This window comes from Heterodontus francisci, chromosome 26 (genome assembly GCF_036365525.1).
Source record: "Heterodontus francisci isolate sHetFra1 chromosome 26, sHetFra1.hap1, whole genome shotgun sequence".
Taxonomy (NCBI): Eukaryota; Metazoa; Chordata; class Chondrichthyes; order Heterodontiformes; family Heterodontidae; genus Heterodontus; species Heterodontus francisci.
Genome location: NC_090396.1, coordinates 28,486,208 through 28,507,340, shown reverse-complemented (window position 1 = coordinate 28,507,340; position 21,133 = coordinate 28,486,208). Strand labels below are relative to the sequence as shown.

Here is a 21,133-nt window from a genome sequence, read left to right as displayed (position 1 = left end):
CAAATCTATAATATTGTATGATTGATACTGTCTTATGGGGTAATGCCGTCCTTTCCAGGGGCTTTTCCACTGGCTAGAGAATCAACGGTTCTGATTTTGTTGGCTGTTTGTCCAGCTCATCCATGACTGGCAGAGACTGGGCTGCATTGAGGGCAGAATCAGTGACAACATTTTCCTTGGAGTACAGTTTTAGGTAGTGGTCCACCCAGTGGTCCATTTGCCTGCGTTGGTCAGTGATCGTGTCCCCTGATTTAGATTTGAGGGGGGCGATCTTCTTGATGGTTGGCCCAAAAGCTCTCTTGATGCCATCATACATTCCTCTGATGTTTCCGGTGTCAGAGGCCAGCTGAATACAACTGCATAGGTGTTGCCAGTAGTCATGTGCACAGCGCCTGGCTGTTCTTTGTGCAGCGCTTCTGGCTACTTTAAGTGCTACAGATGTTAACTTGCTGGGGGCTGCTTTGCAGTTCAACAGTGCAGTGTGCTTAGTGGCTATGACAGGTTCCATCTCTTCAAAGTGAGATTGAAACCAGTCTGCATTCTGCTTCTCACATTTGCCAAAGGTGGTCATTGCTGAGTCATAGATGGCGTCTCAGATGTGGGCCCACTTCGTCTCTGCATCCCCAGGAGGAGTGTTTTGAAGGGCTTTTTCAAGTGAATTTAGAAACTTATGTAACAGCTGTGGATAAGAAATTCTGTTAGTGTTGATGCGCAGGTGGCCCTTCTGCTTGGAGTGATGCAGCTTCTTTGGTTTGTGTCTAACTTTGCTGCACACCAGGGAGTGGTCACTGTCGCAGTCTGTACTCTGGAAGCTGCGCATGATTTGGACACTGTTTTGTGATGAGGTCCAGCTGGTGCCAACAGCATAATCTTGGGTGCCTCCATGAAACCTGGTGACAGGGTTTAGTATGAAAGAACGAGTTGGTGATGCAGAGGTTGTGATAGGTACACAACTCTCGCAGTCTCTGCCAGTCATGGATGAGCTGGACGAACAGCCAACAAAATTGGAACTCAGTGATGTCATTGATTCTCTAACCAGTGGAAAAGCCCCTGGAAAGGACGGCATTACCCCTGAAATTATCAAGAGTGCCAAGCCTGCTATACTCTCAGCACTCCATGAACTGCTTTGCCTGTGCTGGGATGAGGGAGCAGTACCACAGGACATGCGCGATGTCAATATCATCACCCTCTATAAGAACAAGGGTGACCGCGGTGACTGCAACAACTACCGTGGAATCTCCCTGCTCAGCATTGTGGGGAAAGTCTTCGCTCGAGTCATTTTGAACAGACTCCAGAAGCTGGCTGAGCGCGTCTACCCTGAGGCACAGTGCGGCTTTCGAGCAGAGAGATCCACCATTGATATGCTGTTCTCCCTTCGCCAGCTACAGGAGAAATGCCACGAACAACGGATGCCCCTCTACGTTGCTTTCATAGATCTCACCAAAGCCTTTGATCTTGTCAGCAGACGTGGTCCCTTCAGACTACTAGCAAAGATCGGATGTCCACTAAAGCTACTAAGTATCATCACCTCATTCCATGACAATATGAAAGGCACAATTCAGCATAGCGTGCCTCATCAGACCCCTTTCCTATCCTGAGTGGCATGAAACAGGGCTGTGTTCTCACACCTTCACTATTTGGGATCATCTTCTCACTGCTGCTCTCACATGCGTTCAAGTCCTCAGAAGAAGGAATTTTCCTCCACACAAGATCAGATGGCAGGCTGTTCAACCTTGCCCGTCTAAGAGCGAAGACCATAGTATGGAAGGTCCTCATCAGGGAACTCCTCTTTGCTGACGATGCTGCATTAACATCCCACACTGAAGAGTGTCTGCAGAGACTCATCGACAGGATTGCGGCTGCCTGCAACAAATTTGGCCTAACCATCAGCCTCAAGAAAACGAACATCATGGGACAGGACGTCAGAAATGCTCCATCCATCAATATCGGTGACCACGCTCTGGAAGTGGTTCAAGAGTTCACCTACCTAGGCTCAACTATCACCTGTCTCTCGATGCAGAAGTCAACAGGTGCATGGGAAAGACATCTGCTGCTAGGTCCAGACTGGCCAAGAGAGTGTGGGAAAATGGCGCACTGACACAGAACACAAAAGTCCGAGTGTTTCAAGCCTGTGTCCTCAGTACCTTGCTCTACGGCAGTGAGGCCTGGACAACGTATGTCAGCCAAGAGCGACGTCTCAATTCATTCCATCTTCACTGCCTCCGGAGAATCCTTGGCAGGACCGTATCTCCAACTCAGTCCTTGAGGTGGCCAACATCCCCTATTGAGCCAGGGCGCTTGAGATGGCTTGGCCATGTGAGCCGCATGGAAGATGGCAGGATCCCCAAAGACGCATTGTACAGCGAGCTCGTCACTGGTATCAGACCCACCGGCTGTCCATGTCTCCGCTTTAAAGACATCTGCAAATGCGACATGAAGTCCTGTGACATTGACCACAAGTCGTGGGAGTCAGTTCCCAGCGATCGCCAGAGCTGGCGGACAGCCGTAAAGGCAGGGCTAAAGAGTGGCGAATCAAAGTGACTTAGCAGTTGGCAGGAAAAAAGACAGAAGCGCAAAGAGAGAGCCAACTGTGTAACAGCCCCGACAACCAATTTTATCTACAGCACCTGTGGAAGAGTCTGTCACGCTAGAATTGGCCTTTATAGCCATTCCAGGCGCTGCTCCACAAACCACTGACTTCCTCTAGGCGCTTACCCATTGTCTCTCGAGACAAGGAGGCCAAAGAAGAAGACTGTCTTATGGACATATGCATAAAAGTTCTATGCTTACATATATTTTTCTAAACCATGACTTACCAGCAACTGTAACCTTCTCCTGGTTACTATCTGAGAAAGTTAGTACTTTGTTTAGCCAAACCAACTGCTCCTGACTGAAACCTCCATTGAATGCCACAAAGCGTTTATCCAATCCGGTGAGGCCTGTTAATGAAATATTTCAGAGCCTTTCAATTCTCAAGTTGCATCAATTTCAAACATTTGACACATCATACATTTTTGAAATGCTAGGAGACACACAACAATTCGATACCTTTAGTTTTTTTTTTAATACCATGGTCCTTCCCCCAATTTTTACACATTTGTTCACTGTAAGTCATTCAGCAAGATGCCGCAGCAGCCACTATTATTTCACTGAAATGCCAGGGAAGTTGGTCCCTATTTAATATGTCTGAGATTGAACTTGAAAAAGACCAACATTCCATGGCCTTCCATCGTCACACTCTGGTAGGAGTGAGATAGAAGGGCTGAAGTATAGCCCGCGAATATGATGCATCATATGCTGTTTTTTTGTCTTACCACTTCACCAACAAAGGCATATGGTGTGAAAATATGAATATCAAGTTTCCCAGTATCTATCACTCTTTTTATTTACTAATAGGTGATTGGCCACATCTGGATTCACAGTGAGCTACATGTGGCAGTTCATTGGATAACACTGAATTTCAAAGATTCACCACCCTCTGAGTGAAGAAGTTCCTCCTCATCTCAGTCCTAAATGGCTTGCCCATTATTCTGAGATTGTGTCACCTGGGTCTGGACCTCACAGCCAGAGGAAACATCCTTTCTGCATCTACCCTGTCTATCCCTTTAAGAATTTTGTAAGTTTCTATGAGATCACCTCACATTCTTCTAAACTCCAGAGAATACTGGCCCAGTCTCCTCAATCAACAATCCCACCATCCCAGGAATCAGTCTGATGAACTCCGCTGCATTCCCTCTATGGCAAGTATTTCCTTCCTCAGGCAAGAGGACCAAAACTGCACACAATATTCCAGGTGTAGCCTCACCAATGCTCTATACAATTGAAGTAAGACTTCTTTGCTCCTGTACTCAAATCCTCTTGCAATAAAGGCTAACACACCATTTGCCTTCCTAATTGCTTGCTGCACCTGCATGTTAGCTTTCAGTAACTTATGAACAAGGACACCTAGGTCCCTTTGGACATCAACACTTTCCACCCTTTCATCATTTAAGAAATACTCTGCATCTGTGTTCCTTCTACCAAAGTGGATAACCTCACACTTATCCACATTATATTCCATCTGCCATGTTCTCGCTCACTCACTCAGCCTGTCCAAATCTCCTTGTTTGCATCCTCCTCACAACTCACATTCCCACCATGTCTTGTGTCATCTGCAAACTTGGAAATATTACTGTTACGACCAGGTGATAAGGGGTCTCGGGGTTCCCTCTCAGCATTTGCCTGGTTTCACCCTAAGAGGGTTTAATCTTAGAAACACTGTGTTTTTAGCTCCCCCTCAGTGAATCCTTGTTCACTGCTCCAATTGTAGGGCAAAGAGATCAGACAGGTTTCCTTAGATTTAAACAAAAAAGGTGGAAGTTTATTAATCTTAAATTTTAATCCAGTTAACGACTACAAATATGCAACGCGACCACGCTAGCAAGCATACGTGATAAAGACACACGCAGATAGAGACAGAAAAAGTAGAAAAGAATAAAGGGGAAAGGTTTGAGGCAATATCGGGATTATAATTGCAGTCCTTTACGTTCAATGTGGAGTCTTTGGTTGCCGGTAAGTCCTGCAAATCATTGGGGCCCAGTGCACGCTTCAACTTGTTTCAATGTTGGAGTCTTTTCTCTTTTGAGGTTTACGAGTCTTCCATGGGTCCAGTGGCTTGGGAGAAAGCAGAGAGAGAGAGACAGCCAGGAGAGCGGCTTGCTTGTTCCAGCTTCAGTTGCAAACTGCCTTCCGTTCCTTTCTATGTGGCAGAATTCAAAATTCCAAGTTGGCCAGCAGGTTAGTCATATGACTAACTGGCTTAACCACTCCTGCGTTTGTGGATTTCAAAGCTCTTGGTCGGGGTGGGGTTGGGGGGGAGGGGGTGGTGTTTTGTTGTAGTGCTGTCTCGTACTGACAAGATGTGGAACCATTGCCCAGACCAATCTCTGTTAATTGAATAAGTGAGCAATTCCTTTTTCTCTCAAAGCACTGTCTCTTAGTATGCAAATGTTCTTCCAACCAAGTGTCTGGTGATCTTCAAATAAGTCATTCCTTCACTCCAGCAACAGTTTAAAATTAATATTCATATGATGAAATTCATATGCCTCATTCTTGGCAGGTGGGGGTCTGCATGACAATCACAATTGGTCCCCACATCCAAATCATTGATATAGATCATGAACAGCTGGGGCCCAAGCACTGATCCTTGCGGTACCCCACTGGTCACAACTTGACCCATTTATTTCTACTCTCTGCTTTCTGTCTGTTACCCAATCTTCAGTCCGTGCTGGTATATTACCCCCTATCCCGTGTGCTTTAATTTTGCATATGGTTACGCAGACCCCCACCTGCCAAGAATGAGGCATATTAATTCTGTCATATGAACATTGAGTTTAAACTGTTGCTGGAGTAAAGAAATGACTTGTTTGAAGATCACCAGACACTGGACTGGAAGGACATTTGCATACTAAGAGATGCTGCTTGTGGAGACAAATGACTATTCCCTGCTCCAATTAACCCAAATGGATTTTGATCACCAGACATTGAAGGTGTAAGGAAGCACATTCCAGAGACTGCTAAAGTAATCCAATCCACAAACCTCACAGGAAAGACTGTTCCAAATAAGGAGCTAGTCACAGGACTAACCTGCTGGGCAACCTCAGGTTTTTTGAATTGTGCCACACACAAAGACAGAGGCAGTTTGCAACTGAAGATCGAACAAGCAAGCCGCTCTCCTGGCTGTCTCTCTCTCACTTTCTCCCAAGCCACCAGATCCGCGGAAGACATGTAAACCTCAAGAGAGAAAAGACTCTGACATCAAGACAAGTTGAAGTTTGAACTGGGCCCCAACGAATTGCAAGACTCACTGGCAACCAAAGACTCCACATTGAACTCAAAGAATTGAAATTATAACCCTGATATTGCGTCAAATCTTTCCCCTCTATTCCTTCTACGTTTTCTTTCTCTGTCTGCGTGTGCTTTTATTACGTATGCATGCTAGCATGGTCACGTTGCATATTCGTAGTCGTTAACAGGATTAGAGTTTAAGATTAATAAACTTCCACCTTTCTTGTTCAAATCTAAGGAAACCTGTCTGATTTCTTTGACTTACAATTGGAGCAGTGAACAAGGATTCACTAAAGAAGAGCTGAAAACACTGTGTTTTAAAATTAAATCCTGTTACGGTGAAACCAGGCAAAGGCTGAGGGGAAACCCTAAACCACTTCTCACCTGGTCGTAACAATAGTAACCGCCTATGTGGGATTTTATCAAAAGCCTTCTGAAAGTCCAAATACACCACATCCACTGGTTCCCACTTATCCACTCTGCTAGTCACACCCACAAAAAACTCTTAAGTTTGTCAAACATGATTTCCACTTCATACCTCCATGTTGACTCTGCCCAATCAGACCATGATTTTCTAAGAGTCCAGTAATCACATCCTTTCTAATAGATTCTAGTATTTTCCCAACTACCAGCGTCAGGCTAACAGGTCTGTAGTTCCGTTTTCTCTCTCCCTCCTTTCTTAAACAGTGGGGTTACATTTTCAACCTTCCAATCTGCAGGCACCATTGCAGAATGAAGAGAATTTTGAAAGATGATCACCAATGCATCCACTATCTCTGTAGCCATCTCTTTCAACACTCTAGGGTGAAGATCATAGGGTCCTCGGGATTTGACAACTTTCAGTCCCATTAATTTCTTCAATACTACTTTTTTACTAATCCTAATTTCTTTCAGTTCCTCATTCTCACTAGACCCTTGGATCTCAATTATTTCAGGGAGACGTCTTGTATCTTCCTCCGTGAAGACCGACACAAAGTAATTACTTAGATTCTCTGCTATTTCTCTATTTTCCATTATAAATTCTCCTGTCTCTGCCTTTAATGGACCCACATTTGTCTTTGCCAATTTTTTTCCTTTTTACATAACTATAGAAACTTTTACAATCCATATTTATATTTCTTGCTAGTTTATGTTCATATTCTATTCTCTCTTTCTTTATCAATTTCTTGGTCCTCCTTTACTGGATTCTAAAATTCTCCCAATCCTCCAGCTTATGACTTTTTTGACAACTTTATAAGCTTCCCCCTTTGATCTAACACTATCTTTAACTTCCTTTGTTAGCTACGGCTGACTTGCTTTCCCTTATGGGCTCTTTTGCATTAAAGGAATGTTTGTTTTTTGAAAACCATGCAATAATTCTTTAAATACTAACCATTGCCTATCTACCATCAAACCTTTTAATGTATTTTTCCAATCCATCATGGTCAACTTGCTCCTCATACCCTCATAATAGCCCTTGTTTAGATTTAAGACTCTAATTTCTGATTGATCTACGCATTTTTAAAACTTAATGGAAAATTATATCATACTATGGTCACTTTTCCCTAAAGGTTCTTTTACCGCCAGATTATTAATTAACCCTTTCTTATTGCATAATACTAGATCCAAAATAGCCTGTTCACTAGTTGGTTCCTCAACATATTGCTCCAGAAAACCATCTCAGACACATTCCAGGAATTCTTCTTCCACATCATTGGTGCTCATTAGATTTACCCAGTCTAGATGTAGATTGAAATCACCCATGATTACTGCATTGCTCCTGATACATACACTTCTAATTTCCTTATTTATATCATTCCCTACATTACCACTGTTTGGTGGCCTGTAAACCACTCCTACCAATAATTGTTGCCCCTTGCTGTCTCTTAGGTCCACCCAAACAGATTCTACATCCTGTTCTTCCGATCGAGCATCCTCTCTCACTAATTCACTGATCCCATCCCTTATTATCAGCACTACCCCACCTCCTTTTCCTTTTTGCCTGCCCTTCCTAAATGTCAAATATCCTTTAATATTCAGTTCCCAGTTTTGGTCACCCTGCAGCCACGTCTCTGTAATGGCAATAAAATCATACCCGTTTACTTCTACTTGCACCATCAACTCACCTACCTTGTTGCGAATGCTGCGTGCATTCAGATAGAGTGCCTTTAATTCCACCTTTTTAACTCTATTCTGTATTTTGTCCCTGGTTGGTTCCAGCATTTGTTTCTGCTGCTTTCCACTTTCATTCACAGCTTTTCTACTTCCCATAACCAGCTTTGTTTTTCTCCTATCTGAACCCCCTGACAAACTAGTTTAAACCCTCCCCAACAGCACCAGCAAATCTCCCTACGAAAATATTCCTCCCGGTCCTGTTAAGGTGTAACCCATCCATCTCGTACAGGTCCCACCTGTTGCAGAACCGGTCCCAATGCCCCAGGAATCTAAAGTCCTCCCTCCTATACCATTTTTCCAGCCACATGTTAATTCGCTCAATCTTCCTATATCTATATTCACTAGCATGTGGTTCTGGGAATAATCCTGAAATTATTGCCTTAGATGTCCTGCTTTTCAATCTCCTTCCTAGCTCCCTAAATTCTGCTTTCAGGACCTCATCCCTCTTTCTACCTATGGTCATTGGTGCCAATGTGGACCACGATTTTTGGCTGTTCACCCTCCCCTGAAAGAATGTCCTGCAGCCATTCTGTGACATCCCTGACACTGGCACCAGGGAGGCAACATCATGTCCATGACCACAGAAACGCTTGTCTTCCACTATCAAATTGTCTACCACTATTGCCCTTTCACTCTTCTTCCCCCCACCTGTGCAGCTGAGCCACTTGTTGTACCACAAATTTGGCTCTTGCTATATTCCTATGATGGACCATCACCCTATCCAAAACAGAAAACTGTTTAGTGAGTGAGGCAGACCCAGAGGACTCCTGCACTACTGGCCTGGTCTTTCTAGACTGCTTAGCGGTCACCCATTCCCGCTCTACCTGCACGCTCTTAATCTGTGGTAAAGAACAAAGCCAATAGGATGTTGAACTATACAGCCACAACAATAAAATATAAGCCAAAGGGGATAGTGAACAACCTGGACTGTGCTCTGGTTAGACTACACCTTGAATAATGCATTCAGTTGTGGTCACCAAGAAACGAGAGAGGCATTCAGGTATTGAAGAGAAGAGCGACAAGACTGATCCCTAAGGCTTGAGTTATGAGGAAATACTGCAGAAACTTGTGCTTTTCATTACAGAATCACAAAATTATTACAGCACAGAATGAGGCCATTCAGCCCATCATGTCTGCACCAGATCTCCAAATGAGTAATTCGCCTAGTGCTCTCTGTCCTCTCCCTGTAACCCTGCACATTCTTCCTTTTTAGATAACAGTCTAATTACCTTTTGAATGCCTCGACTGAACCTGCCTGCACCACACTCTCAGGCAGTGCATTCCAAATCTCAACTGCTCGCTGCATGAAAAAGTTTTTCCTCCTGTTGTTTTTGTTTCTTTTGCCAATTACTTTAAATCTGTGCCCTCTCATTCCCGACCCTTTCATGAGTGGAACAGTTTCTCCCTATCTACTCTTCATCCTAGAAAGGTCTGAGAGGTGAGATAATAGTTATGAGATTGTTAACAGTGTAGCAAAAGTTACAACTGCAAAAATAGAACTAGGGGACACTAGTTCAAGCTGGTAAAAGGTAATTTTAGAATTAATATCAGGAAATACTTCTTAGCACAATAAGTGATCAACACCTGGAATACACACCTACAGTGCTGTTAGGGAGGGAGTACCAGGATTTTGATCCAGCGACGGTGAAGCAACAGCAATATAGCTCCAAGTCAGGATGGTGTGTGACTTAAAGCGGAACTTGCAGGTGGTGGCGCTCCCATGCATCCGCTGCCTTTGTTCTTCTAGGTGGCAGAGGTTGCAGATTTGGAAGGTGCTGTCATAGGAATCTCAGTGAGTTGCTGCAGTGCACCTTGTATATGGTACACTCTGTTGTCCCTTTGTGCCAGTGGAGAAGTGACTGAATGCTGAAGGCGGTGAATGGGGTGCCAATCAAGCGGGTTGCTTTGTCCTGGATGGTGTCGAGTTTCTTGACTGTTGTTGGAGCTGCACCCATCCAGGCAAGTGGAGAGTATTCCATCACACCCTTGACTTGTGCTTTGTAAATGGTGGACAGGCTTTCAGAAGTCCGGAGGTGAGTTACTCACTGCAGAATTTCCAGCCTCTGACCTGCTCTTGTAGCCACAGTATTTATGTGGCTGGTCCAATTGTGTTTCTGGTCAATGGTAACCCCCAGGATGGTGATAGTGGGGGATTGAGCGATGGTAATCCCATTGAATGTCAAGGGAAGATGGTTAGATTCTCTCTTGTTGGAGATGGTCATTGCCTGGCAATTGTCTGGCACAAATGTTACTCGTCATTTATCAGCCCAAGCTGAATGTTATCCAGGTCTTGCTGCATGATGGCACGGACTGCTTCAGTATCTGAGGAGTCGTGAATGATACTGGATACTGTGCAATCATCAGCGAACATCCCCACTTCTGACCTTATGATGGAGAAAGGTCATTGATGAAGCAGCTGAAGACGTTCGGGCCTAGGACACTACCCTGAGGAACTCCTGCAGTGATGCCTTGGGGCTGAGATGATTGTCCTCCAACAACCACAACCATCTTCCTTTGCACTAGGTATGATTCCAACCAGTGGAGACTTTTTCTCCTGGTTCCCATTGGCTTCAATTTTGCTAGAGCTCATTGATGCCATACTCGCTCAAATGCTGCTTTGATATCAAGGGCAGTCACTCACATCTCACCTCTGGAATTCATCTCTTTCGCCTATACTCATGGAAATAAAAGCCAAGTCTGTACATGTGTAATGTAACTTCCACCCATTTATATTCCAGCCCTGAGAGAAAGCCCAACATCCCAATGGTCTTTTTAATTACTTTTTTATCTGCCCACTAGCTTTTAGTGATTTTTGTACTTCAACCCCTAAATCTTACTCATCCGCAGTTTCTAGCTTCTCCCTATTTAGAAAATACTCTGATCTGTCTTTCTTAGGTCCAAAGTGGATGACCTCACACTTTCCCACTTGAACTCCAGCTACCACATTTTTGCCCACTCACTCAATCTATCTGTCCTTTTGAAACTTTTTGCTCCCATCTACTATTTACGATACCACTTCTTATTGAGTGCGCAGAAACAGCACTATGAGAGAGATTAGAGTTTTTTTTTATCATGGTGACTGAAAGTGGAGTTTTCCTTTATGCCCTGTGGTTCAGCTTTATCCTCTATATTCCTAGAGGTACAGTAAAGAAATCTAACCAACACAATCAAACAAAGAAGGCAACTACTCTCTCATAGGTAAGTTTCCCTAGGAAATTAGTATTTATTGCCTACATAATTATTGTCAAAAATTAATACATTATTCTATGTATTACTCCTGCAATTTATGATGTCTAAATGAGTTATTGTCTAACAACACTTTAAAGACTAATGTCCTAAATATAACTTTACTAAATAGTGCATGATATGCATTTTATTAACAGAATACCACAGAGCCAGAAATTGTGAGGCTGAACAATGAATACAGAAAGATAACCTGTTCCTGGTATTTAAACCAAAATAGGAAGTTTCAGACAGTGAATTAATTAAGAAAGGGCAATGCCTTTATGAAAGACGTGCCCAGTCTTAAGAAAAATGCATGAAACATCATTGCTTAAAAAAAGAAAACTGGTGTTTTCAACAATGCATTCGGGAATTAAAAAATAGTATTTATTAGAGGCTCAAAATTTATTTTTCTATATTGGAAACCAAAAATAAAGATACACCACTGTATATGGATGTAACCTTAAATTACCTTTCGAGGTATTAACATTTTCATTTTTGTTGGATGACTTCAGTATCTCCATTGAATCATGGTATTTCTTGCTGGAATATTTCCTTCCCAGAATGCTGAGATCATATGAGTCAGTTATTATGAATCGAAACTTAGGAAAAGGGCTAAAATGGTAGCCATAAAATGCCTCAGGATCATCAAGGTTGAACTCTGTCTCAACTCTGCTATCTGTGTTTCCCAGGTGCTTGCTATTGAGAGCTGATTTAAGTAATACCTCCCTGTCAAAATTATACAATTCATGGTTTCCCCAAATATGGTGCACTGGAGACATACAGTTTGCAAATTCATTTATTACCACTTGTAGCGCATCATCTGAGGACTTTAGTTGTGAATTGCATCCATCAATGATATCGCCAAGCTGCAGAATAAACCTGGGAGTGGTAGGTTCTTCATTCCATCCCTTGACAGCATTGTGCAGCAGATGCAGGCTGTTCCTGTAGTAACGCCTCTTTGTGCGTGTGTCATTGTAACCATTATCTACATTGGCGTATTGAATATCTGCTATGACTCCAAAAGCAAAATTCAGTTTTTCACTCTCATCTGCTTCAGTTGCCATTCTTTCAAAAGCTAAAATTCCACATACCTTGCCACCATCTGAAAAATATAAAACTTAGGTTTAAAATTGGCTCAGTTCTAGTATAAGTTAAAGTAATAATTATTGTTAAGCTTTCTTTGTTCATACCACCTGGCAATTCTATATTGGTAAAAGATTTACTGATAATCTGATGCCAGGATTGTTGGGCCCAATCCTCCCCGGGACGGGATAGGCTGATGTCGGCCTTCTCGCCCTGGGTCAATTGAGGCCCTTGAGTGGCCTGTTGACAGCAAATTAAGGGCCTCTTCCCACCAATGCTGGGATCTTACCAGCAGCGGGGGTGGCCTCTACTGTGTTGGGAGGACGCCTTGGAAAATGAGACGTCCTCCCTGTGGGTTTAGGTGAAGGAGGCCCTCCTTTGTGGGCAATTTGTGACCTATGGAGGACCCTCTGGGAACCACTGCACCTCCCGGAACCCCCACCCCGGGGCCTTCCAGACCAGCCCTGATGACCCCGCCTCACAAACCCTGGGTCCGGGGTTCCAATGAAGGGCTTGGGTCTGAGGTGTCTGCAGTACCAGCAATGGCCAGCACTCCTGGTGGCACGGCCAATACTGTTGAGCTGCTGGCCCTGAGATTGGCCAGCAGCTCTTCGGGGAGGGTACCCTGTCCCTCGTCAGTGTGTAAAGGGATGGGAATTCCGCCTCCTTCAACTTTCACCAAAGACTGGAGGATCGCTCCGGGGGCCTGAAAAAGTGCAGAGGTGGGGTTCCCCTTGCCTTTTCGGCCTGGTGCCGGGACCTCTGCCTCCTGCACAAAATCCAGCCCACTATGTGCAATCCTGGACACCCATACAGGTAATAAGGAAAGAGCACAACAAATAATCATTTGGACGAAAGTCTATAACTAAATAAGAATTGAAAAATTGGAGCACAGAAGGGAAACAGAGATTTTAAAAATTATGAAGGTTTTTGAAATGGTAAATCGTGTAAGACTTTTTCTGTTGGTTAATAAAATGGTAACAAGGGACATAGACTCGATGATCATTAGATGTAAAGGTGTGGGGGGTGGAATTAGGAGACAACTTTTCACACAGAGAGTTATTAGAACATGGAATGCTTTACCCAGGCAGTCCACAAAGTCAGTTTTCTTGTCACCAGATGTTTGTATTTGTTCTATATTTGTTGATTTACTGATACATTAGGGTTGGAAAATCTGGCCTTTAAAATAACAGGCAGCCAACCCCCAATGCCAGTTTTATACCTGAGTGGCAAGTTCAATATCCACCCCATTATTTCTCTTGCTGTATACCGATTTAAAATAAAGCCTTCGCAATAATAGCACTAATTTTGGTTGGGTTGCTGACACTGCCTTTTGGAATTTAGAAGAGGGAAGTTTGAAAATGACTGTACTCTTGGGAACCAATACCTGCTTACAGCAATGTAGACCTGGCTATCTGACGTCAGCTTATTCTCTGAAAAAGAAAAATGGAACTCTGTGCATATAGTTGACTGCTTTGGATCAGCATGTATTATTTTTAAAACCCCAGTCAAATAGAAGAGAGCATGACAAAGCAGTTATATCCTCCATAGATCCAAATGACAGTTACAAAGTAGTTGAAGATGCCATCTGAATCACAAAATGCATAGAGAATCAAGGAGCAGAGGGAGCAATAAGGACTCCAGTGTTATATCAGATGAGTCCAATTGGCTTCTGTATGATCTAGGATGATCCAAACTGTAGCCCCAGGGTGACATGCAGCCTTCAAGGGAGTAACTCAGCCGTACTTGTAGTGTTTCTGGGGATGTGGAAAGCGCAGTTCTTAGTACTGTTGCCTTATTAGATTAGTCCATATTAGATCACCATGATCTAGTGGTATCTGAAGTTTGAAATCAATGCCAATTAATGAATGCATACTGTCACACAGATGCCAAGAATGAGGCATATTAATTTTGTCATATGAACATTGATTTTAAACTGTTGCTGGAGTGAAGAAAGGACTTGTTCGAAGATCACCAGATACTGGACTGGAAGGACATTTGCACACTAAGAGACGCTGCTTGTGGAGACAAAGGACTATTCTCCGATCCAATTAACCCAAATGGATTTTGATCAACAGACATTGTAGATGTAAGGAAGTGCATTCCAGAGACTGCTAAGGTAATATAATCCACAAACCTCGCAGGAGAGACTGTTCCAAATAAGGAACTAGTCGCACGGCTAACCTGCTGGGCAACCTGGGATATTTGAATTGTGCCACACAGAAAGGCAGAAGGCAGTTTGCAACTGAAGCTGGAACAAGGAAGCCGCTCCCTCGGCTGTCTCTCTCGCTTTCTCCCAAGCCACCGGACTCACAGAAGACACATAAACCTCAAGAGAGAAAAGGCAAGTTGAAGCGTGAACTGGGCCCCAATTAATAGCAGGACTTACCGACAACCAAAGACTCCACGTTGAACTCAAAGGACAGTAAATAACTAACAGAAATTGCCTCAAACTTTTCTCCTTTATTCTTTCTACTTTGTCTCTACCTGCGTGTGTGTTTAATGCGTATGCATGCTAGCGTCGCATATTCGTAGTCATTAACTGGATTAGAGTTTAAGATTAATAAAATTCTGCCTTTCTTGTTTAAATCTAAGGAAACCTGTCTGATTTCTTTGCCTTACAATTGGAGCAGTGAACAAGGATTCACTGAGGGGGAGCTGAAAACATGGTGTTTCTAAAATTAAACCCTTTTATGGTTAAACCAGGCAAAGGCTGAGAGGGAGCCCCTAGACCCCTTCTCACTGGTCATAACAATATGGATTTAAACATTATAGGGTCAATTTCCCACTTCAGCAGCTGGATATTGTCATGGTCCTGTAGTTTTTTTTCGGCATATACGGTTTGCCTTTAAGAACCAGCAAGCTTCAGGAGTTATAGGAAGGCGCATTTTCGTTGCCCTAGAAACAGCCATTTGGAGACTGCGATTCAAAGGGTGCATTCTCATTACTATAGATATAGCCACTGGGAGTGAGCCTGATGCGATACATTTGTTACAATTCGGTTTTGAACTGGCTTATGAGTTGAAGACAGTTTGTCCTAACAGAACACACACACTGAGACACACAGAGGATACAGCTGTGATGAGCACACCTGAAAAAAGCTCTCAACCATTTAAACTAAAGGAAGAGGATTTTAGTCTATTATCTCTCAAAATTCTAAGAAAAAGTCAAGCCAAAACAGAGATCTCTGGTAATTTAAATTGAAGAAAGGGAAGTTAGACTGTGACAATCTTTTATCCCTCAAAAACTCTAAAGTCAGATTGATTCTGTTGAAAATGTTTACAAGTCGTTAATTGTTGAAATTCACTGGAGAAGGAAAGCAACATCCTGTGAGGACTCCGAGCAACATCCTGTGAGGACTTCAAGCAACATTGGACTGTAAAATTGCAAGGACTCTCATTTTTTCTATTTTAAATGTTGTCTATATCTTCATAGTGTTTAAGAATTTAGTTCTTCTAATTAAAGAGTTAACTTGTTGATTTAAAGACACCTGGTTTGGTTAGCATCATTCGGGGGTTAATAGATGGTACAATTTGGCTGGGTCTTTCTTTAATTTGGAAAGTTTTAAATGATATGTTAGGCAATCTGTGGAGCGGCGGGATTGAATTAACAGTGCGTTGGTCCCACCACAATCAGAATTGCTTATTTTGATTGGGGGGCACTGACTGTAGCGGTTGGTCGTAATAATATAAAGGCCTGCTGAGGTATAAAATTGAAACCCGACTCGGGCCCGACCCGACCACAGCCAATCCGAACCCATCCCGGGCCCAACTCCTTTAATTTTTTTTCGCACCCGACCCGACCCAAATATCGCAATAAATTTCATGATATCAAGCTTGTTATTGTCCAAATGGTAATACTTGTGATCCTATTCATCTGTTCCGGCAGCAGGCTATTCCTGCAGATGGAGTTGTGGGGAATCATGACTGAGTCTGAACTGCTGAGTTACCGAAGGCAGCACTGTCCAGCCCGACCCGACCTGAGCCCGAATGTTGGACTGGCAATATTGACCCGACCCCACTCGAACCTGACACGTAGTCGGGCCTAGTCGGGTTCGGGTCGAGTAGTTAGGCTTTAGCTGGACGTAGGTTGGTGGCTGGAAGCCCCTCCTGTAACTTCAAGCACAAGCTGCCTTAAGATTTTTTTTCTTCTTTAATTTTTATTGTGGAAAATCGTGAACTGCATGTGCCTGGATTTGTGATAAGTGCTACTGCAAGCCTGGCGACTGAAAAAGAACATTTGTCCAAATTTGTGACTCAGGACCTGTGTCATGGCACCTGTGTCGCCCACCAAGAGTTTCGACATCTCTATCCATAGATTTACCTGCAGAAAATATTGCGCTCCTTACATAAAATGTTGCATTTCCAATCCTGCACTGCCTACATAAAATACTGCACTTTTCGGACCACTTCATCCTGTGAAGTGCTTTGAATAACTTCGACTTAATAAAGCGATATATAAATTAAAATATTATTATACTAATTGGTGTAGTTTTAATTAAAACAAACCTGCAAGTTTCATTGAAAATAAGGAAACGTGAGTGTACATCTACAAAGATGAAATATTCCTTGGGAACGACATATAGACCGTGCCCCGTCTTTGAATTGTACCTGCTGCAGAATGACTGTTGCTGTATGTACGAGAAATATCAGGCGATCCGATAACAGAACAGCCCGCAATCTCCAACCAGAACAGAAATTCCAATGCAGAAATCTACATCAACAAATTTCCCCCACACAAGGGTACAGAAGCTGACACAGTGATTCTTCACCGCTAACGCAGACAGGGAGCTGACCGTCCTACCTTAACGGCACAGTATCAGGGCCGTCATTTTCATTGATTCTATTGCAGAGATCAAACGAGGGAAACCCATGTACATCATTTCCGCCAAACTGGACAAATTGCAACAACAATTAAGATCCTTAATGTGTATTTTCTTTCCGAACTGAAGGTGGTGCAGCAATTATATATCTAAACGTCAAATAAAAACAGAAAAAAATACCGTCAATGTCAGATTTCAGATTAAATATCTTAATTACATTTTAAAGATGTTAATTTGCATTTATTGCATATATACCAACCTATCAAACCCCAAAAAGATGACCCATGTTACCCCCGCCCCCCCCCACAAATCTGACTTTTTAAATTATAAAAGCCTGCTGAATAAGTTAAACTAGCAGAGACAGGCAGAACATTACTATTTTTAATTGCAACAGTACTTCTTTATATACAGGATTTCTAATTTAACAGAATCAAAACTTCTCACTCTGGAAATGGCTAAGTAAAACTGTCCATGTGTAAAAACAGGTGGAAAATTTAAATACAAATTCTGTCAGGAGTCTGGCCTTGTGGCTTTTTTTATATAGTCATAGAATATGGAAGTCTCATTGGGAACTGTTATCTCCTGAGTTGAAAAGGCAATTTTACATCTGATGTTATTCAAGGAATAAACACTGTATCTCCTTGAAATGTGCCTGTTATAATTTCAGTATCTATCATCGAAGAAGACAGCTTCCTAACAACCAATCTTGTTCCATTACAAAGTCCTTGTTTAGGATTATGGTTTCATAGCAACATTATAACTACTCCTTCCTTGAGTCTACGTTTGTGTGGTAATATGCCTTTTGGAGTTAGACTGTGTGAAAACTCTGGAGCGTATAGATGGTTATCATCTTCTTTGTCTGTAGAATCAATGCCTATGTATTATTTTAATTCACCTGACAGGTTTTCTAAAACTTTTTTATTCAAATCTAGTGAACCTTCGTTTGCAGCACAAATAGCTTTTGAATAATAAATTGTATCAAATAATTGTCCCCGCCATTTTGCCACACTTAACCAATTCCATCATCTCATATATATTCCACTCCTCCCATGCCATCCCCATCCCATTCCATCCTTCCAATGCCTGCCCCAACCCATTCCTACCATCCTTCCCATGACATCCCCATCCCTCCCATCAATCCCTATCCCATCCCTCATGGAAACAATCTCTCCTGCCAGGGTAACTTTGTTATTGGGCTCCTCTTACCTTCTCCTGTTTTTGTTCTCAACCAACCACCACACTCCACCAGGTCATCCCCGCCGCCACCACCACCTGTTGGCAGCTGCACATGCATCATGTGCTAAAGTCCTCCACGAACCACAGGTGCCTCTGTGTGCGCCAGGCACCTCCCACCAAATAAACCCACCAACAGACCTGTCCCTTAAGCTGACCAATCAAAACAGTCTGAGCCAAAAACTGAGATTATTATAGATTGATAGCTATTACACTGGATTTCAGGACTTTAATTAGTCTTTTGGAATCGCATTCTGTGAAAACCCAACCCTAGTGGCCTCATGCAAGTTTCAAGGCATATATGGTGACACTGAAGTGTTTGTTTTACAGCCAATTATGTGTGACAGTGAATGAACATTTAGTTAGGTTGTGGCAGGAGGCTTTTCTGTGTAAAGACCCTGTAAGATTACAGTATCATAGTTTCTAATGCAAAATGCAACTTATAATTGAGCCATGCTGCAGTATGGATGGAAAAGGTAAACATTCAAATAGCCATAACATTATTTTTGATTGGGAAAATATAAAAGAGAATCAGATAACAAGAAAATACTTTCTGACAGGCTTGGAATAGGAAGGCTTACCTTGACCTGCAATCTTCTTCCACTTTTTAGAGCCAGGTTTTCCGGTTGCTGACAGAATTTATCCCATCAACAAACTCAGGCAAATTTATTGCACAATTCTTTTTTCTGGAGAAGGTGCTTGACAAATTTGGGTTTCACAAGATATTCTCTCAACTTCAGCATTACTAGTCTCCCTTGGTAATCAGATCCCACATCTCTTGCAATCAGGACTTCACTTTACTTCCCAAGTATCTGGACCTACAACAGTGTGACCCAGGAGCTGTAACCATGTAGCTCCTTGTTATTGTTATGAGAATTTTTTTTGTAAAATATGTTTTTAAGGACTTAGAACTGAATTATGGACATTGAGTCATCTGGAAGCTTAAAGCGATGCTGAACTTTGTGTTTTTTTAAAAAAAAGAGGTCACCAGAAGGCTTCCTGGACTTGGCTTGTAAACAAGCAGGGAGCTTGTTGTTTTGACTTAGGGAAGATGTTTACAGAGAAGTGACAGGTCAAGATGTATAGGGGTCAGGAGGCTTGAATCCTGTGACACTATTTTGGTTTCACTTTGGACAGTGAGTTGGAGGGCAAACTGCTTGGAAGACAGTTGGTTTTTGCCTGCGAAGGAAACCCAGCTCACCTCTTTCTCTCTCTTTGAAATAAACTCTGTGTGTCCAGTGTGTCAGTCTCCTCTTTCCTCCTATATTTGAAGAAACCTTGCATATCAAATGTGTGGGAACTGAAACCCCTCTTGCCGCATTTCTGCTGTGAAGCCTATCTTAAACCTCTGTTGCTACATTTCTTGGAACGCCTACCCAAACTGATCTTCAACATCACCTGGAAAGAACTGTTCTTGGAAGATCCCGGTGACAGCTGTATACACACATTTGGAATGGCAAACTAAAACAAAGGACATCTTTCCCTATCTTCTCTTTCTTATTCAAAAATTAGCAAGTATTTAACCCTTTTGTTGTCTTTTTTTGTAATAAAGCTCTAAAACACAAATCCCTATATTTTTCAGTTAACTGATGTGTGTGTGTGAGTGTGAAGGGCTAAGGTATAAAGGGAACTTTAATATTTCAATCTGTGCGCTTATGCTTTACTTCATTACTGGTTAAGACTTGATTTATAATAAACTGATAATTTTGTTGTTTATTAAAGAAACCTAGTTGATGTGTTTTATTCTGGGATAAAAATAAAGTATGATTGACCATATCGGTAAGTGGGGAAACATTTAAATATATGTTGTGATCCGTAGAGAAGTGGAACTAGAATAAACAGTGCACTCCTCCTGCCTCGGTCATATCATTATATGAACTGGATACAGTAATCCCAGACATGCCACCACGTGCAGTTCTCCAATCTTCCAAAAGGTGGTTGGATCAACATTCAAGTGAGACAACGACAAATATAAATTGTCAATCTGTTTATTTTTAAGGATTATTAGAATCAATTTTCACTTACTTCAGCTATAAATACTCAAGTTGTTTTTAAAGTGACAGATGAATTTAAAAAAACTTGCATCCTAAATTTGAGACGATATTCTAAAATTTCCCATCTTTTCCTTACCAAGTAACAAATTTATATGCATCCCATCTGTTACATCAACAACCATGCTGTGTATTTCATGTAATTTGCCATAGTCACTGATGAGATGCACACACACTCAGGACATAGGACAAGAGTGACTGAGAGTTTTTTTTTGTATAGTACAGCAGATGTCAATCTTTCATTCTTAGGCAGGTATGGAGCAAGAAGAGCAGTGTACAGAGAGTTACCAAACTGATTGTCCCCGGACACCCTGGTCATTAAAAGCCAACTCAGGTTATTCAAAGCAAGGTTGCAACTGTCTCCTGGTATGTGATCTTCAATGATTTTTATTTTTCCACTCATAGTTTCAGGCAAGCAGTGGAAGCCGGAATAAACATAGATTCTTTTACATTACTATAAACTTTTCACAAGAATCATGTGAAGTGAGTCTGATGGTTAGCCCCATAAAAGTGGATGTGAATTGTTATAATTGAGAGTTTTCATTTACCTCGAATTAAACCCTCTTTAACTCCTATGACTGTTTTCTTGAGCTTTAGTCATGTTCAAAATGAAAACTGACTTTATTCCATTCTCCAAGTTTACTTATTTTTAGGTTCAATTCCCCCTCCTCCCCCACCCGAAATATTTCCGCCCAGTTTTACACTTAAAAATATCACTTTATGACAATAAAAACTGACT

The 21,133-nt window shown here is 42.3% G+C and overlaps 1 protein-coding gene across 1 annotated transcript in view; it reads right to left on the bottom strand.

Annotated features, from left to right (window-relative positions):
• Window positions 1–16,860, bottom strand: part of LOC137384542 (manganese-dependent ADP-ribose/CDP-alcohol diphosphatase-like) — a 31,778-nt gene extending 14,918 nt beyond the window's left edge. Inside the window, exons 1-3 of the mRNA XM_068058685.1 lie at window positions 16,797–16,860; window positions 11,675–12,307; window positions 2,817–2,939 (exon numbers count right to left, since the gene is read on the bottom strand). Of these exons, the coding sequence (XP_067914786.1) occupies window positions 2,817–2,939; window positions 11,675–12,307; window positions 16,797–16,836 (796 nt within the window). The 5' untranslated portion in view covers window positions 16,837–16,860. The remainder of the gene's footprint in view (window positions 1–2,816; window positions 2,940–11,674; window positions 12,308–16,796) is intronic.
• Window positions 16,861–21,133: the final 4,273 nt, after the last annotated feature.